The 18,798-nt window shown below is 45.6% G+C and overlaps 1 protein-coding gene across 6 annotated transcripts in view; it reads right to left on the bottom strand.

The window, feature by feature from the left end:
- Window positions 1–2,492: 2,492 nt before the first annotated feature.
- Window positions 2,493–18,798, bottom strand: part of LOC119181253 (cationic amino acid transporter 4) — a 122,779-nt gene continuing 106,473 nt past the window's right edge. For 5 of the 6 annotated variants that reach the window (XM_075888989.1, XM_075888988.1, XM_037432456.2 and 2 more), the window contains exons 2-6: window positions 14,730–15,674; window positions 11,629–11,934; window positions 8,278–8,625; window positions 6,814–6,922; window positions 2,493–4,832 (exon numbers count right to left, since the gene is read on the bottom strand). In XM_075888989.1, the coding sequence (XP_075745104.1) occupies window positions 4,690–4,832; window positions 6,814–6,922; window positions 8,278–8,625; window positions 11,629–11,934; window positions 14,730–15,674 (1,851 nt within the window). In that variant the 3' untranslated portion in view covers window positions 2,493–4,689. Of the gene's footprint in view, window positions 4,833–6,813; window positions 6,923–8,277; window positions 8,626–11,628; window positions 11,935–14,729; window positions 15,675–16,798; window positions 16,986–18,798 lie in introns of those variants that run through there. The other variant, XM_075888987.1, reaches the window with a different exon arrangement.

Below are 18,798 nucleotides of genomic sequence, written 5' to 3'. Positions count from 1 at the left end.
CACCTAAGCTGGAGGAGCTTTAAAGCAAGACTGAAAACAAGAAAAAAAAAACTAAGGAAAATATAAACTTGAGAAAAACAATGTGGCACAAAATAAAACATATTGCGTAAAATAAGCAACAATCACCCCTCGACATCACCAAAGTTGACTAGAAAGAATGGTATGCCAAGGCAGTTATGAAATCATTCGACTCAAGAACATCGATAGAAAGAGAATACAAATCGCTCACTGTCAGAAGGAAAAAAAGGAGCAGGAAAGATAATAAAAAAAATGGCAGCATATCCACGGAGTGAATGATGGAGAGTGGGGCGAAGCATCCGTCCGTCCATTCGTTCTTGCTTCCGTCCGTCCATGCGTGCGTCTGTTCGAGCGTCCGCACGTCCATCTGTTCCATTCGTCACTGCGTTCGTCCATGCATCCGCTCCTGCGTCCGTCCATGCGTCCATCCATCCCTACAGCCATCTGTGCGTCCGTCGATGCATCTGTCTGTGTGTCCGTTTCTCCATATATTCAACACTCCAAGTACCACCATCTCGCGTCTTTTGATCATATATTCCTCATATAGAAGCACCGCCATCCAGTGGACATTTCAAGGACTGAACGAGAGGAGGCACACGCACACTTTCTTACGGCTTGCGCTTCGAGTCTACTTCCCACCTTTAACCACCTCGAGTTCATGGTACATACTAGTTCACTGTATTCATGGCACTGCGTCCCAACGCTCGCTAAACCTTTCTAAAACCAAGAAGGTTACGCCCAGCGAGTATAACGTAGCAACCCTTTCTTGTCAGACAGTGCTAAATGTACATGCAAATGGCTGCTAAGGGGGAATGAGAGACAATAGAATTCGTCTTTTAGTTAATGCGCACGCTGCGAATTTTTTATTGTTCAACAACGCACAGAAGAAATCTCCCACCGGCACCCCTTGGAGGTCAAAATGTAAAACTGGTTACACACTACGACGACTACTACTACTACGAGAGACAAACGGGTGCCACTTTAAGGAGCATCGCCCCTAAAACGTAGTGTGAGCGTTCATTCGGGTGGAAATCGGCGAAATTCATTGATTGATTTGTGGGGTTTAACGTCCCAAAACCACCATTTGATTATGAGAGACGCCGTAGTGGAGGGCTCCGGAAATTTCGACCACCTGGGGTTCTTTAACGTGCCCCCAAATCTGAGTACACGGGCCTACAACATTTCCGCCTACATCGGAAATGCAGCCGCCGCAGCCGGGAATCGAACCCGCGACCTGCGGGTCAGCAGCCGAGTACCTTAGCCACTAGACCACCACGGCGCGGCATTCGGCGAAATTCATGAATGTGCGTTGTTTTCTCGTCGTGGGCCTATATACATACGAAAGAGGGCAATGCCATAATATAGTTTGCAGCATTGTGTAGTAATACAAAACGATTAATTTTCTTGTGCGTTTTATATATATATATATATATATATATATATATATATATATATATATATATATATATATGCTAGCGCTGACTCATTGGCCAGTGTCGACTATCGTGCTTGGAATAGTGTGGGCGTGTGCCAGTTAGTGATTCCCGATTGGAAAAATTAGCCGCAAAAACACTTGGGACACAAACAGACAGCTCGATGTGATTGTCTTATTATCACTTACCACAATAGTCATTAAAATCAGTTCATGATCGCAAGTGCCAGCAGTAACATTGTCATTTTTTAACCTCAATCAGATTATCGCATTATTTTCAATGCGCTACTTATTGCGCGATTAATGTGGAAGAATAAATGAATGCAACTACATTTATTCCACTTTGTTCACACTGAGCGCACTGCGGTGGACAGGGACACAAAGAAAAATATACTTTAAACGGGTAGAAATAACCAGAAGGAGGCTAACTGATTGGTGGATACAATCGAGGCGCCAGTGAAATTCAATCCTTAAACACACAGTGATAGTACTTAACTTTACAGCTAGGTTGCATGAGCCAACGCCCGATCTAAAGGGCACAGCCGGATACTACCATTCATCCATCCATCCATATACAGGGCTTTAGATGTGCAAGGGTAACTTAGGCTCTGCCACTTCACTTTTGCCACTATATTTTGGTAACAACTGCCAGAGCCAGAATCAGCAACGACCAGTTTCTCTGCCGTTGACGTCGTACGTGACGTTATCCGTCAAGTCACGTGGCACCAAAGTGTTCTAATGTGAACTCGCTACCTACACGCGCTGCTGCCAGTTAAGCATTTATTGCATTTCACTCATTTCGGCTAACTTTGTTGTAACCGCGTGTAACAAACGTGTAATCTTTTGTTACATGCGTGATCGAATACATCGAATCACAAAATACTACTTGTAGTTCGTCAACCAATTAGATATAAACAGGTTATACACGTACCGGGTATTGCAGGAAGGTTCCGTTTCTTTCGCGTTCTCTCGTGAGATGAACGCATGACAGGTTACCTACAACAAACTGTTCGAGCGAAAACAATTTACTCGACGAAACAAGTAAAGAAATCAGCAACAGCTCTTTATTTTTTTCCCATACAATTTCTTTATTGCCTACAATACACTTGGCGTAAATCAAACGTGTACGTTTGTTGCTTTCAAAAAAGAACGACCATTAATGTTCTCAATTTGAATTAGGAAAATCGGGAAAGAAAAAAAACACATTATTGTTTTAAAGACAGGTATGGAAGACAATCTCTATTTTAAATTCTGGCATGTTTTTGTTCAGTATCAATCCGGCACCGAAGAGTTGTTTTTAGGCAAATATATTATTCGTAATGGGTAAACACATCTTGCGTTTAGAATTGCGAGCAGTCCAATACTATTTGGCAATTACGTAAAACCGGTTGTGATAGCAAAATATTTAAAAGAAGAAGAAAATACTATGTAAGCGCTTCTCTATGAGCATGCTTGGCACAGTTGAAGTTATGTATGTACACATAGAGCACACGTATCTAACAATATATATATATATATATATATATATATATATATATATATATAGTGCGTGAGCGCTTTGATGGCGCTTTCTAAAGGAAATATGAATGCCATTTTACTCTATATACATATTTATACCCTTAGTGCCGGCATAAATATCACCAGACACGCGCAGCTAATACGTATTACCAACAATTATAATACAAATATCATTAAGCAGAGGTATTTAGATTCAAACATGACTCTGCTATGCTTGTTTTGCTGTTTTCTATTTTAAATTTCCCAAAAAATACAGTACTTTTATCCCTCCTCATTAACGTTAAAATTTGTGAAAGCTTCGCGAACGTATTAAAAGAAGTGAATTAAAAGCAACATATTCAATAACGGCTCTTTATGAAAGCTAAGATGCATAAATAGTTATATCTGCAATGTATTTACAGTGCATATCAGAGTACAAAGGAAATATATTAATTATAAAATTGAAAACAAAAAGGACATCTATATCTATGCGCAGGCACGGCGACACAAACTAGGACGAAAAATAAAGAAGCGAAGAGTTGATGAAAAAGTAGACCTCAATTCAGGTACGAATATTTTACATCTACATTCCCACGAAGATTTCATCTTTTTGTGTCCATATTTCGAAAGTTCAGCCCAAACAACAGTTTCTGGTTTGGGGAATCAAGTTCGTAGAACAGTCGAGCGACTGTTATTGGGGTGAAAATTACATCGCCTGAGAAGCTTAAGTCTACCATGAAAATGCATACATAAAACCGCATATGCGGGACAACGGTGACCAATGGCATCAAGCGTGCATAAAATAGGTAGCTGTCCCCCCACTTTGTACACATAATTTGATCTTTCGGCTCGTCATAACGTCGTAAAGCAGCCGAGAATCGTGGCGAAAAATGTCGCAATAGAACGAAAGGCTGCTACTAAATGCGCAAAGAGCATGAAAATGTACAATTGGATTTTTGTGTTTCACCCGTAGCAAGACTGGCCTGAAGAACATAACATTTTTTTCCTTTTGTATGTTCGGAAACAGAAAACGTCCTGCTTTGGTCAACACTTATTGTTTCGTTTTACGTGTGGGCTAGAGAAAAAATAAACAAAAAATAATGTATGAAGGTTTTCGATGAAGCTGGTTGTTCTTGTTCCTGTGACAAGGTGAGCTGCCTGCGTCCACGAGACGAGATCCTCCGTGATTGCACTGAGCGGTGAAGGGCTCCATCTATCCACTGGATATACACCCGCACGCGTCCGCACTGCTGTACCAAGGGATAACACCGTCGGAAGCATATTGCTGCACAATATCACGAGGACGAAGCACCATTTCAGGAACCGTCCCGACAAAACTTCGCGAAGATTCTATGTACAGATGAGAGTTGATACGCAACACGTCTCGAGGACTCGAGGAATCCTGTTACGTCGTCCATACCGTGGCTGTTCCTACTGCCACGGCTACGAAGTCAACGTGAAGCACCTCATTTACGTTCACTCGTTCGGCGCACACGCGATCGTAACAACGTAATCACCAGCCAACTGTCCGTTCCGGAAGATGCCGTTTGTACGGCAGAGATGCCATTCCTGGTTCGCTGCCGACTGCTGCGTCTCGTCCCGCTCAGCCCAGTGACTTCGGCGTCACCAGCGACGTCAGTTTCACCGAGGACTTGAACGTCGCCAGCGTCACTACTATAGCATCGACCGACCAACGTCCCATCGGACTTGGGCGGTTCCGGACGAACCCCACCTCTAGTTCCTCAGAGGTGGCTGTTGCCTGAAGACTGCTGCTGAGACTTTCCGTTGGTTGCCATGCCATCGACGGCGTGGTTGCAGCACTGGTCTTGTTGCGGCTTGTTGAGCTTGCTGTGCTGGGTACCATAGATGAAGTAACCCGTGAGACCTGCGAAAAGAAGTAGCAGGTGTGAATTGAGGCAAGTGCGACGTCTTGTCGTATCTTTGCAGAAAGTCGGCGCAGTCAAGTGCGAATCGGGAATAGTGAAACGTGCGGCATTTGCAAAACCGTACACGATCTACGTGACCAAAAAGTAGGAGCGTGTTCTGTGCTCGTAAGTTGTCACGTTATTTACGTAATTAGTTAGCTTCACATGACGCAGCACCATTGGACTATTTCAGGTGTCGGGATTATACATGACAGATCCAGTGCAGACGAGAAGTCCCGACATGGCAATCGACCGCCGTGGTGGAGCGTTGGTCACAGAGTTCGGCTGCTGGCCTGAAGGTAGCGGGTTCGATCCCAGCCAAGGCCGTCGCGTTTCGATGGAGGTGAAACGGTAGAGGCCTGTGTGCTGTGTGATGTGAGTTCACGTTAACGAACATAAGATGGTCGAAAATTTCAGAGCCCTCCACTAAAGCGGCTCTTATAATATGATGTCGTGGTTTCGGGAAGTAAAACTTCCTATATTATTATTATTGCATGGATATTCATGAACACCTCACGGTAAAAGACTGAAGTGTTCATTTGTTTAGGCAAGAACTGTTAAATATATTTAGTTTGTGAGAGCTACGAGTACGGGAAGGATAAGCGGATTTAAAATTCAGCGTGGTGCATGATGTGTTGATAAAGGTGTACGATTCCGTCTGTTCCATCAACAAAACGGCGTATCACGTATCTGCAGAGAATTGTGTGTGTGTGTGTGTGTGTGTGTGTGTGTGTGTGTGTGTGTGTGTGTGTGTGTGTGTGTGTGTGTGAGTGAGTGTGTGTGTGTGTGTGAGTGAGTGCGAGTGTGTGTGTGAGTGTGTGTGTGTGTGAGTGTGTGTGTGTGTGTGTGTGAGTGCGAGTGTGTGTGTGAGTGTGTGTGTGTGTGTGAGTGTGTGTGGGGGGGGGGGTACGGCTGCATTATCTTTGCAAATGCACGTGCGACCGATGAAGACATGCTCCAGGTTATCGATGAAGGACTGTGGGCATGAACGCTACCGAGAGGGTGACCTAATCAAGTAGGAATTCTACAGATTCAGGAAGGGAAATATTTATCACCCGCCAAACTAAACCCCACCGAATAACAGAACAAAATTGTTTAATTGCAGGTGATCTAACCCACGACCAAGCACTTTCCTGGCGATTTCTTTATAACTATACTGTTTCAGCAGTATCAGAAGTGCCTAGTGATACCAGCATTTCTGGAGTGTGTCTACTACATATGAAACGTGTGTTAGTATATCCGTGGCTGAAATGTACTTCTGCTGAGCTCGAGGTCATGGTTCACATCATGCGAGTTTTCTATAATATTTACTACAGAAAACAATGACACTGCAGTCTTTCATCCGCCACGGGAAGGATGGTTCTCACATGGATTTGCCTAGTCTTTGTACTTCCGGTTTCAAACACACTTGTGACATTGTTTACTGCTGTGTCTTGGTTTTTCTTTCATACGAAAGAATGAATTATGCTGAAACTCAGGGGATGATTTGAATTAACGGTCAAGGTGATAAAGTGGGACTGCTGAACTTCTACTGAACTTTTGCTGAACGTCGTGTTGCGCCAAGGTGGCTCCAAGCCACACGAAAGCTTTGACGAATTCGTGTACAAACCATCATTCGCATGCCCTCTGAATAATCATGCGTCGTAGCTACCATGGACAGAGCACCAGATTTCTCTCTAGTGTTCTATTATGCAACTATATGATTTCCATAGCATGCAACAGCTGGCTAGATTGAAGTGGAGGCGAAAGACAATACCGCTGATATACTCAGGTACCTTAAGAAAGAACCCAATGTGCCTAGACGTTTTACACAAGGTTCCGCATCACGAAGCCACTGATCTTGCCAGAATTGCATTGCTAATGCATGCATAAATCGATCACTTGATCAATAAGCAAAGCAATGATTTTTATACGAAAGCACAGTAGTTTCGTTTCGCTCACCTATTGCTACCCAGACAAGAAGACGAAGCCAAGTAAGTCCATGTAGGGTTGTCAGCAAAATGGTGTTGACCACGATGCTCAAAATGGGCAGGAAGGGCACGAACGGCATCTGCACAGAAGAACGAAACCGTCGAGACGGTCAGCTCGCTAAACATTAAATAAAGTAGTATAACAGCATTCAATTTTCATCAGGAATACAAAGGAGGCTAGTTGGTGGTTGAAGGCTCCCCCTCGAGGAGCAGCATGACAATAGCCCACGTCCGCCTCAGTGGGTTGAAACTTGCACGAAATACGATCGACACGACACATCAGCGTCATCATTCGTGACTGAAAGACCTAGACTAGAAAGGATGACTTTTTCAGGCAAGTTGGCTTTGCGTCATGCCTGAAACGTCCAGTGTGGAATACTACAGCGCTTAGACTGACATGGATACTGACGTTTGGAAGGCTATCTAGGTACTGGCTGATATTCTACACTTATTTCTAAGTGGGCATGACGACCTATTTTATTGCAGCGCAATGTACAAATGTTGATGAACAATAACTTGAAGTGTCGGTTGCTTTGTAAGTAACGAGTTGTCATCTAAAATGAATGATGCATTAAGAAATAAAGCGAAACATATTCATGAAAGTGACAAATAGGTCCTGAGCAAGCTTGCGAAGGTGGGTAAAACTGATAAAAGAGGGAAAAATAGGATCATCTTGTTCCCGTTTGTATCACAAAACTACGCACAAAATTCGTACAAGACGTAATCAAATATTTATTTTGGTGTGTCTTGTAACACGTTAAATCTGCCGTAAGTAGCATTTAACGGCTCCTAACTTGTGTGAATAGTGACATTCTACGATTATTAGGATATATCCTGGTTATTTGTTAGCTTGCAGGGCTTACTGTGCACCTCGTTAATATTTCAGGTATGCATAACATGATGTCAAACTACATTGCGAGGTTCTCGTAGCCCTCTTAGCTATGAAGACCAGCTTCCTTCAGTGCAACGAGGTAAAAAAAACTACTCCCTCCACAAATAAATACATTTTTTTCATGTGGATTCACATTGATTGCATCGTCGTGATACGAATGAGTGGAACGAGATTTTTCAAGTGAAAGCCTTTTGCGGCCTGTTGCGCTGTGACCTGGAGCGAAACTGTGAGGTCATCACGTGGTGTCACAGATAACCGAAATCGTGACGTTATCGTTACGTCGTGTTCTGACGTCACTGAATGACACCATCCCTTATTTTTTTTATAGGTGGGATAATTCTCGAGGCTTATACAACCCGTGTAGTGCGGTAATGTTCAGGCGTTTCTCTAACACTACTGCGCAATATATCTTGCAAGAAGTATTGCTCATATTGTATAACTTAATGCGTTACCGAGTGTTCTGCAGCTATTCGCCTTCAAGTGTTACAGAGAGTGGAACATGCTGCAAAATTTCTCTTTTCGTAAAGTGAAACAACGACCAACCTTGTACCGCTGCTCCGTGACGGCCTGCTTGTGAATGGAGATGAGGAAACACAGGGCCAGCAGCATGAGCACGAGCACCACGAGCACGAGCACGGCCCACCAGACTCCGTCGGATATCTCGGCCCACAGGCCCTGGGCGTAGAAGCCCAACACCAGCGTCACCACCACGATGCCGACCACGCTGAGCGAGATTATCAGGTCGGTGGGTACGCTGCCAAGCACGGAGGACATGAACAGGAACCGGGGCAACAGTCGGTTGTAGGCGGTGCTGGCGGATCCGTTGCAGGCCGGGCTACCCGAAGAACCATTCACCGGCTTCTCGGTCAGTGAGCCCATCTCCAGCACATCCTGCGTGGTTCGTGTAACCATCATCATCATCATCATCATCATCATCATCAACAACAACAACAACAACGACGACGACGACGACGACAACAACAACAACAACAGTGACAAAAGTAACATCTTTAGCTCGACTGTACCCCTTGCCGGGCATATATATCTCTCCCACGTTTCTTCAATAAACCCGTTGCTGCACTTGCTACAGCCCGCCATACATGTTATGCTCCTCTGCACACTAAATAATCTGCCTTCTCTTGGTACGCTTGCCTTCTTTTGGCTCTTGATGTACCGGGGGACCGAGATAAACTATAAGTGTTTCGGGAGAGTGAAAAGAAGGAAGAACTGGAGACAGAGCAAAAGCAGTGATGTTAACCCTGTTTAGAGTAACTACGTCACCGAAAACTAGAGAAAGGCACAGGGAAACATAAAAATAAAACTTAAAGAGACAAAAGAACACGGGGAGGAGAGGGGGAGTGGGGGCTCGATCACACAAGCTCACACTCAAAGTCACACATGTGAGCTTTGACCCGGGACAGTCTATGGCTCACCCTTCGCAGACTGCGTATAGCTCTCAAAAGCGGTCACAATTTCTTCTAATAACACTTGGCCGCAGACACATTTTATAGCGACAGCATAGAGCTCTTCCGTAGTAGAGACAGTAGTGCTTTTAAATCGTATCCCTTTTTTTAAAAAACACACGTTATTATTGGTGGCTCTCCACCGGGGCAAGTCCGTTGTCTTCAAGAATTTTAGCAACGCCTTCATCGCCCTCATTCGCAATGATTGCATGACATTCTAAAAAACTTCTGCTGTCATCGGTGTGAGCTACACTTTGAAGGAACAAAAGATCAAAAAAGGGTCACAGCGCCCCAACTCAGCTAAGGTATTCGTTTGAGCCTTTTCTTATAATAGACGCAGAAAAGGGTAGCTTAAACTTCTGTAAAAGTCGCTTCACTCTTCTGAGGAACGCTTCGATGGGTCTCTGTGATGAAGACGCTGCTGTATAGGCCACATCACGTGACTGACATCCGGCGCCATTCATATGCGTTGCGTGCCGTGGTCAAACCTTGGCGCCACGTACCACCGTTGGCGCAACAATGGCCAGCGGTGCCGGCACCTCCCAGGGCGGCTCGACGGCAGCTTTCCTTCCTTGGCAATGAGGCGACCTAGTGCCTCCCATCTCAGTCTCCGCTGTCTCTTGGTGTCCGTTGTGCGTCTTGTATTGTGTTCGAAGAACGCGCATCATGGGCTGCGGTCACGCCACATAGTTTGAAGAAAAGATGGGGACGCTTACAGTAATTGATAAGCCTTGTTTTGCAACCCTGCATTAAGAGGAAGAAAACAGAGAAAGGAAGACGGAAATAGAATAGGGGACAAAGAGTAACCGTTTCGAAATGTCAATGAACGGAGCGACTAAACTAAAGTTCTTCCTCCTGTAACCTGTCAATAATAATAATAATAATAATAATAATAATAATAATAATAATAATAATAATAATAATAATAATAATAATAATAATAATAATATGTAGGGTTTAACGTCCCAAAACCACCATATGATTATGAGAGACGCCATAGTAGAGGGCTCTGGAAACTTTTGACCACCTGGAGTTTTTTTTTAACGGGCACCAAAGTCTGAGCACATGGCCTACAGCATTTTCACCTCTACCGAAAATGCAGCCGCCACAGCTGGGATTCGATCCCGCGACATGAAGTGCGACGTTTGACCTGCTAAACATTCCACAATGCGTATACAACGCATTGAATACTACGTATAACAATATGGGATTGTCTCGCGTGAATACCGAAATTCAGTTATTCGCAATACTTGTGTTTTGTGTTTTTTTTTCTTTTTTTGCACCTACTACTATTACCGGAGTACAACGTTCTGATTGGCCTCATGTTACAAGCGTGAAAATTCATTCGAAGTCGGGTTTGCCTGCCGTTCAACATCATGCATTTCATATGGTTCATAATCTGCTTTGTACAGATACCACCGTAAGCGCCAAGTGACACAACCAAGTCGAGCAATCCCAACACCAGCTTTTCCCTTTGCCTTCCAAGACCCCTCTTACAGCTCTCTTGAATAAAATGAATGAAATAAAAAAAACAACTGCCATGTATTGTGCTTGCTGTGAACTGTGCATTGGGAACCTTCACCCACGTCTGTGCATAAAGAGTTACACAAAAAATGAATACTATGAAGTGCGCTTACATCCTTTACTTGCATTGATTCAGTTGCGTTTTCGACTGAGATTTAAGATTTCTGACGTTATAATTTTGTTAAAGTTACAATTGTCTTCAAGGCCGCAAAATTTCATTAGGCTACACATTTACTACCTTTATGTCCACAAAGCACCTCTAAGCATGTGTTCATTCACAAAGAGGGAAATGTGGGTGGGCTCGTATGGTAGCATAATGTAAAATTTGAGCACGACGAGACAAGGACGACAGCAATAAAATACAAGACGAAAGATAAAACTGTCAATGATGTGTTCATATAGACAAGGAAAAAAGGAAGAGATGCACTGACGTGCAGGGACGAAGGAAGATGAAGAGGTGAGATCACTCAGCACTCAATCCAAATGCGCAGGTCATCAACATTTTTTGTTAGGACTTAAGAGTATTACCACCCCCCTTTTAACAATATGCACGTCGGCAGGAATTAAAGGAAGTAAAACGATACAGCGAACGCAGGGTTGTTACCAGTTAGGCATAACCGGCACGCTAACCTGCGCAGGGAAATGAAACGGAAGGATTAAAAGAAGAGTAAAGAAAGAGAATGAGATGGGGAGCACGCGCATAAGTGTTGTGCGGTGTGCGGCACCATTACAAGTCTGCAGCCGCACGTGCAAGTCTGTTGTCCGTAGTAATTTTAGCAATGTCTTGGTTACTTTACTTAACGAGGAGTTTGGGAGGGATAACATTGGAGAATACTTTGTGCAAACATCGGTATCTGGTCAAGGTGAGCGAGACGAGTTGACCAGAGAGGTGTCGCAGGACGCGTACCTTCTTGGCGGGCTCCCGGTACCGGAAGATGATGATGCCGCCACTGACGACGAGGTAGGCAAACAGCGTGCCGATGGACATCATCTCCACCAGGGTCTCGATGTCCAGGATGACGGCGAGCAGGCCGGCCAGCGCTGAGAACACGTACATGGCAATGAGCGGGATTTTGGTGCGCTTGTTGACTGTGCCGAACAGGTGCATGATGAGGCCATCGTCCGCCATGGCGTACGCTATCCTGGTCAGCGCGTACAGCGTGCCTATGAGCACCGTGGACATTCCGCACAGGGCGCCAATGATCACCACGATCTGCACGAATGGACGGGTAAAAGAAACCTTATTCAGGTCTGATAGAGGGTGTATCACGTACCACTGTATTATTGTCATTGGGGCACATACGTATGTGATAATAAATGAATGGTCATTGCGAGGAGTTACAATGAAAGCGCACGCTCGTAATACTTTCATCTTTGTAAAACAAGAGTACTTTTACAATGTTGACACAGCGGTTAACTTTGCAAAGGTTCCTACACGAGTAAATTTATGACTAACTGGCTTAAATGTGTGTACCTCGCATGTCCTTGCTAAACGGAAAGAGTCAAGGCAGCTTTCATTCATCGTAGTGAGAAAGGGACTAAAGTAACATACGGAAATGCATTGCTTCGTGATGTTTACGTGTAGTACAGAAGTTATTCGTTCTGATTTCAGAAATTTTACGATTCCACAGAACAACAAAGGTACACGATTGTGAGGCACTGGCATAGCCAGAAAGGTGGAAAGGGTACGAACGCTTTTGAGAATTTCAGTCTTGTATGTGTGTGTACACACTCGTACGCACAAACCCTCGCACGAGCGCACATAAAGTATAACTGCATACCCTCCCCCCACCCCCATCTCGAAAAAAACATTTATGGCTTCGATATGGCGTCACGCGGAGACAGCTCCAAATGAATTATTCCCAACCTATTCCTTGATTGGTTGATATGTAGGGTTTGACATCACAAAACTCTCATATGATTATGATAGACGCCGTAGTGGAGGGCTCCGGAAATTTCGACCACCTGGGGCTCTTTAGCGTGCATCCAAATCTGAGCACACGGGCCTACAACATTTCCCCCTCCATCGTAAATTTAGCCGCCGCAGCCAGGATTCGATCCCGTGACCTGCGAGTCAGCAGCCGAGTACCTTGGCCACTAGACCACCGCGGCGGGGCGAGCCTAACCTATCCCATCTAAAACGAATCTACCCGATGAAGCATCAGGATGACTCGTGCAAATCCTGCCAGGAAGGGCCAGCAAAACTCAAACGCATGTTGTGGCTGCGCTGTACACTTGTGAGAATGACCGCCGTTACTTCGGAGACACCATCGTCGTGGTGCACGGGCCGCCGCACTGCGCTGCTCAGACCTCGCCATCCAAACGTGGGCGGCCCAGCAAGCTTGTGACGGCGTTGAGGCAAGGCCTTGAAGTTCCCGCGTGCGAGGTTTCCAGGTCGCGTTAAACCTCGCCGGACGTTCAACAAAGCTATATGCACCTATCCAGTCCCCTGTTGTGAGGTACTGGGGCAATCTGGACTGGTTTTGACCCTCAATTCATCCAGTGATTAAAGATGGACGGAAACAGTACCCAGTAAACTAGGCTTTTGTGAGTTGCGCATGAATAAATAGTGTACAAGCATTGAAGAGATTATGAAGTCACACTTAATAGAGAAAAGAACATGTTCCGCACCGACTTCCTCTTGCGGTTTTCTTTTCAACAACTTTAAAGGTTCTTATACAGTTAAGGTGAATAGCACACTTTATGGGAGGACATTTGCTGATTAATTGTCCTTAGAAGGATTATTACGAATAAATACAATGGTAGAGCATACAGGGAATACCTCGTTCTACATCAAAAGCTGGAGTAGCCAGAACAACAACGACGACGAAAAAGAAAAACGCAGTATAGGAATAGTGGAATGTGAAGCCCATCTTGTGAAAATCTGTCACTATGCACATGTTCCGAATACTTTCAAAGCAAACTCCAGTCATCGTAACTGTGCGGTAAAGCTAAACCGAAGTGCAGAGAGGTCCGACAAAAAGACAGACAAAAAAATTAATAAAGCTTCTCAAATTCAACGCTCCGCTGCAACGCGGCTCGGAGCTTCCGTGACCGACACGTTCGCGTCATTTGCAGGCTAAGATATAGAAACACGTGGCATGTCCTTGCGCTTCAGTCTGAGCAACGGATTGTTGCACGAGCTGTGCATGACTATATATTTCGACGCGTTGCTGAACAAACGGATAACGCGGACGTAAGAACCAACGGTTACTGTGCGTGCTTATTAGGAGTGCTCCTTGACCTTGGAACTTAGCGCCGTTCACTCTCCAGTTTTCTCGGGGGAAAAGACACCTTTCTTACTACTGGCGTGAAGAATCAATTTTCCTTTCTTCTGTAGTGATCGATTCAGCGATTCTTATTAAGTGAAGAAGTGTGCCTAAATAAAAACCAGAGGTAACTAAAGCAACATTCGCTGTTTCACTCCCAGTGCTCACATTTCAAAGATATGTCATGCGTTGTAAGCGTGCCGAAATTTCAGAAGCCCACGGAGTACGCTTCCAACCTTCCTGCTCGAATTACAGCATTCGCTCACCACTCTTTCTAGACGTGAACTTGGTATTTCTAGCGCCTAAAGCAGTTACAGCACTTAGCGACATTTAACACATTGTAGTACAACCCCAACGAACGCGTCAGCGCATTTATTGTTATTTTACTTCTTTCCTTTTTTCCTCCTCTCTCCCTCTCTTCTTTATATTCTCCTTTGAGGGTAGCCCAAAGGGAAGGGATGCCCCCTGAGGGTAGCCCAAAGGACATGTTTCTGGGTAGCCTTTCTGCCTTCTGCCGTTTAGTGTCCTTCCTCAGGCTTTCTTCAAAAACACTTATCACTATCACCAGTAATCAGCAGTTAACAAATAGGTGCTCTGCTCGCATTTTTTTTTTCGCTGCAGATGCTCGAGTTGTATGAAAGGTACCACTTGTGCGCGTTTTTTTGTCCCCATTTTCATATTTTCTGCTCTGTCACCATCAATATCATCTTGAGCAGCAGCATTGACACTGCAGGCTCACCTTAGCCCAGATTGCTCCCTTGGTTTCCAGGGCGTCCGGTAGACCCGAGTCTGGCACGATGTCCTTGTAGTTGACCATGAGCGTAAGCACCGCGGAGACGGCCACATACAGCACCGTGACCACAGTCATCGAGATGAAGGTGGCGATGGGCAGCGAGCGCTGAGGGTTCTTGGCCTCCTCGCCTGAAGCAGCGATGGCGTCGAAGCCGACGTAGGCGAAGAAGCAGGCCGCCGACGCGGCCAGGATGCCGTGCACGCCGAAGGGCACGAAGCCTCCGGTCTCCGGGTTGGTCCAATTGTCGAAGTCCGCGTAGTAGCCGCCCACGCCGATGATGATGAAGAGGACGAAGATGTTGACGCAGCAGAGAATGTTGTTGAGCCACGAGGTTGCCTGAACGCCGACCGACATGAACGCCACGTACACCGCGATGATGCCGAGCGCCAGGAAGTCGGGATAAGGGGACAGGTACGGGCCCGGAAGCTCCCCGGTAGTGTTCATGATGGCACCCTTGATGGCGCCGTGGGTGAGCGAGTCTATGTACGCGCTGCAGGCTCGGGCCACGGCCGAGATTCCGATGACGTTCTCGAGGACCACGTTCCAACCGACGAAGAAGGCCCAGAACTCGCCCACGCTAAAGTAGGAGTACGAGTAGGCCGAGCCGGCTCGCGGAAACCGCACGCCGAATTCGGCATACGCGAGGGCAGCGAGCAGGGACGCGATGCCGGCCACCATGTAGGAGACGATAAGCGCCGGACCCGCGATGTTCTTGGCCACTGACGGAGTGAGCACGTAGATGCCAGAGCCCATCATGTGGCCGATGCCGAGGAGAGTGATGTCGAAGGTGGTGAGACATCGCTTCAGCGACGTCTGCATGTGGTCCGCGCCGGGCTCCTTGGTCCGTCGCAGCTTGTGCAGGAATGTCGAGAGCATCTTGCCGGCGCCTCCCTGCGAAAGCCAGAAACAAAGAGTTATTGGTTAATGAGACGCGCATATCTGCTGGCAAGAATTACGTATCAGACACAGAAAAGATGGTATCATTGTTTCTGGGTCACTTCTGGACCATTCGCAAAGTTTGTAAAGAAGCAGCCGGCAGCCCGGTGAAGACGGTTACGGGAAGCCAGGGAATCTTGGACCGCATTACCAAAACATTTAGTTCGTAAGCGTTCTGCTGTGACCAGATACGAGTTAATTCCTACAGACTGTTCACGTCGGAACAATCTTCTGAATAAGGCCTCCAAACACTGCCCTCAATTATCTATGACTTGGAGCATTCAGGTGACACTTTTGCTCACGCTGAACTAAAACGCGGGGAGAGGTTTTGTCGCACTTGTTACAACAATACCAGAGAAACTGCGCGAACAACGCGGATGAAAAGAGAAAATAGCAGAACATGCACAATCTTGTAACAACTTTAAGTATTAGGTGTACTTATCTTCGAAGGTAGTAAGTACACAATCACTGACACGCATAAGCATACATCGCGTGTGAGTCGGCAAGCATGCCAGTGAAGCAACCCGAGAAGCGCTGACGAAATCGTTCACTTAAGCAAAAAAATATAACAGAATACACAAATATTAAATTTTACATAACGTTTGTAACACGCATGCTCATTCATAATGTCTTGCCACGTGTTGAAGTACTTAAGCTAGAACATATAAGTAACGTAACGTATGCAATGTTATTCCTTGGCATCCGCTATAAGTTTGGCGATATTTATGGTTAGCATGACATCAGCCTACGAACTAAGGCACTCGAGAATCCGTCATTTCCTCAATGATTTACTAGAACACAATCGCACATCCGCTGTCCCACACCGAGCATTCATAGTGGACGCATTGTTTTAAAAAAAAGGTATTGTTTGAGAGTGTATGCATTATTATTTTGCTTTGTTGTAGTATCGTTCGTTCATCGCTTCTGGATAAAACTTCAGTGGTGAGTGAGCGCTTGTGTTCGCGTGCTTAAAAATCTTTTCGCCATATCTGTTGCACTGTTTTCCTAAAACAGTGCATCCATGCCAACTCCCCTAACTGTCAAGTCCCGTACGTGATAGTAAACGAGCGGAAACATACCGAGTGTTGTTTTCGCTTTCTTTTACGGCCAAGAAAGGGTCGCCGCTGGGACGCCGTCAACATGTCGCGAGCGCTCAGTATATCGTCTACGACGGAAGAGGAAGGGCCGACGAGGGAACAACTCGTAAACACGCCGCTAAGTTTTTTGACGAGCACCGTCGATGTGTCAAGGGAGCAATGAAATGCGTCCAGGGGGGAATGCCACGTACCGTCCCTGCGTGTCCCACAAACATGTCCGACTCGTAAAGCTCGCGATGGCGACCGCCACGCAGATAATATAGGCCACATCGCGCAACAGAAAAAAAACAGAAGCACTCGTATGTTTGCGCATGCGCACACGCAAGTTGAATGAGACGCACGCTCATAATACGTCGCATCTTGCGCGGCGGCGAATGTCCACCGCGATGGTGTAGCGGCTACGGTGCACGGCTTCAGAACAAAAGGTCGCGGGTTCGATTCCCGTTGCCGCAGTCGCGTTTTGATGAAGGCTAGTGCAGGAAAGATCACCAGATAGCGGGCACTTTCGAAGCCCTCCATTACGGTGTCCATTCATATCGCAGTTTTGGGACGTAAAATCACGAATGGTATATTATTGCTCCGCAATAAAGAACCCAGTTTTTTAAAAATGATTGCGTGTTCAAGGAGTTTCCGCTTGCCGCAAACAAGATATATGAGAGTTCTTAAGTGAAGACGCAAGACATTGGCATGGCGTTAAAGAGACATACGTAAGAGATAAATGATTTTTCTTGTATTGGTAAATTGCAGTTTCCCAATACCGAAATCAACATGCTTACTACGTGGAAACGCTTTGTAAGCGAGGAAATGTACTAAAAGAAAGAATAAATGCGGGACACCATCTATAATTTCCTGCACCCCGGCATCGTGGATTTTGGCGTCGTCTGCTCGGCCCACGTAATCATTTAGCAGTAAAGAAACGCTTACATTGTTTTTTGAGGAACGGAGCGTCTTAACAAGTTTCAGAGAACGTAATTAGGCCGACCCCGCCGCGGTGGTCTAGTGGCTAACGTACTCGGCTGCGGCGGCTGCATTTCCGATGGAGGCGGAAATGTTGTAGGCCCGTGTGCTCAGATTTGGGTGCACGTTAAAGGACCCCAGGTGGTCGAAATTTCCAGAGCCTTTCACTACGGCGTCTCTCATAATCATATGGTGGTTTTGGGACGTTAAACCCCACATATCAATCAAATCATCAATTGGGCCGATCTAACCAAAAGGCGCAAAAAAATGACATTGAAATTGGTGACGTCACAACGGTGTTGACGAGGTGAAGTTACGGGGTGAAATTTAAAGCGGACATTTTCTATTTTTTTTTCTAATAAACGTCCTATGATGGAAAAAAACGAGAACAATAGCGATCTTAAAATAATAATTGATTGGTATGAATCAGATTTTGGCAACCCCCCACCTGCTTTCGCTTCGCCTGGTCACTTTCTATATTAAGGCATATCACGCTAGCTTTGACTCGAATGGTGTAAAACAGGAAAAAAGAACGATCCCTCCCGGTGGCATTGTCTTCAATCTTAACTTTTAGTTAGAAAGCGTCTTCACTTCCCTTCTTTGCACGTGTAAAAAAAAAGGGGGGGGGGGGCAAATTCTCTTTGGAAATGCCATGTCAAGAAATCACCTTACCTTCATCCAACAGTATTTTATACTCGGCGACAACTTTTCTTGGCTTTGAGGGAAAGCTAAGGAGGTGGAGTGCACATGTAGCACCACGCGAAGTAGCCTATTTTAACGCGCGTCTCAAAACATCATGTAAAGTAACGGGGGCGCACCATCAGTATTTCATGTAGACGAAAACGCCACTTAGCGTTTCAGCTGCACGCAAAGAGGCGGGACTTCCTCGGCCGTTCAAAAAATACGCGAAGTCACAAAAAGTAAATTAAAATATAAATACGACTATCTTGATGCTGGGAGCTGCGTCCTGTCTCCAATAGCTCCACGTAGAAAATAAAGGGAGGACTTCTGTGTTTCACGGTGAA

Source organism: Rhipicephalus microplus, chromosome 3 (genome assembly GCF_043290135.1).
Source record: "Rhipicephalus microplus isolate Deutch F79 chromosome 3, USDA_Rmic, whole genome shotgun sequence".
In the NCBI taxonomy this organism is placed as follows: Eukaryota; Metazoa; Arthropoda; class Arachnida; order Ixodida; family Ixodidae; genus Rhipicephalus; species Rhipicephalus microplus.
This window is presented reverse-complemented; position numbering and strand designations above follow the sequence as displayed.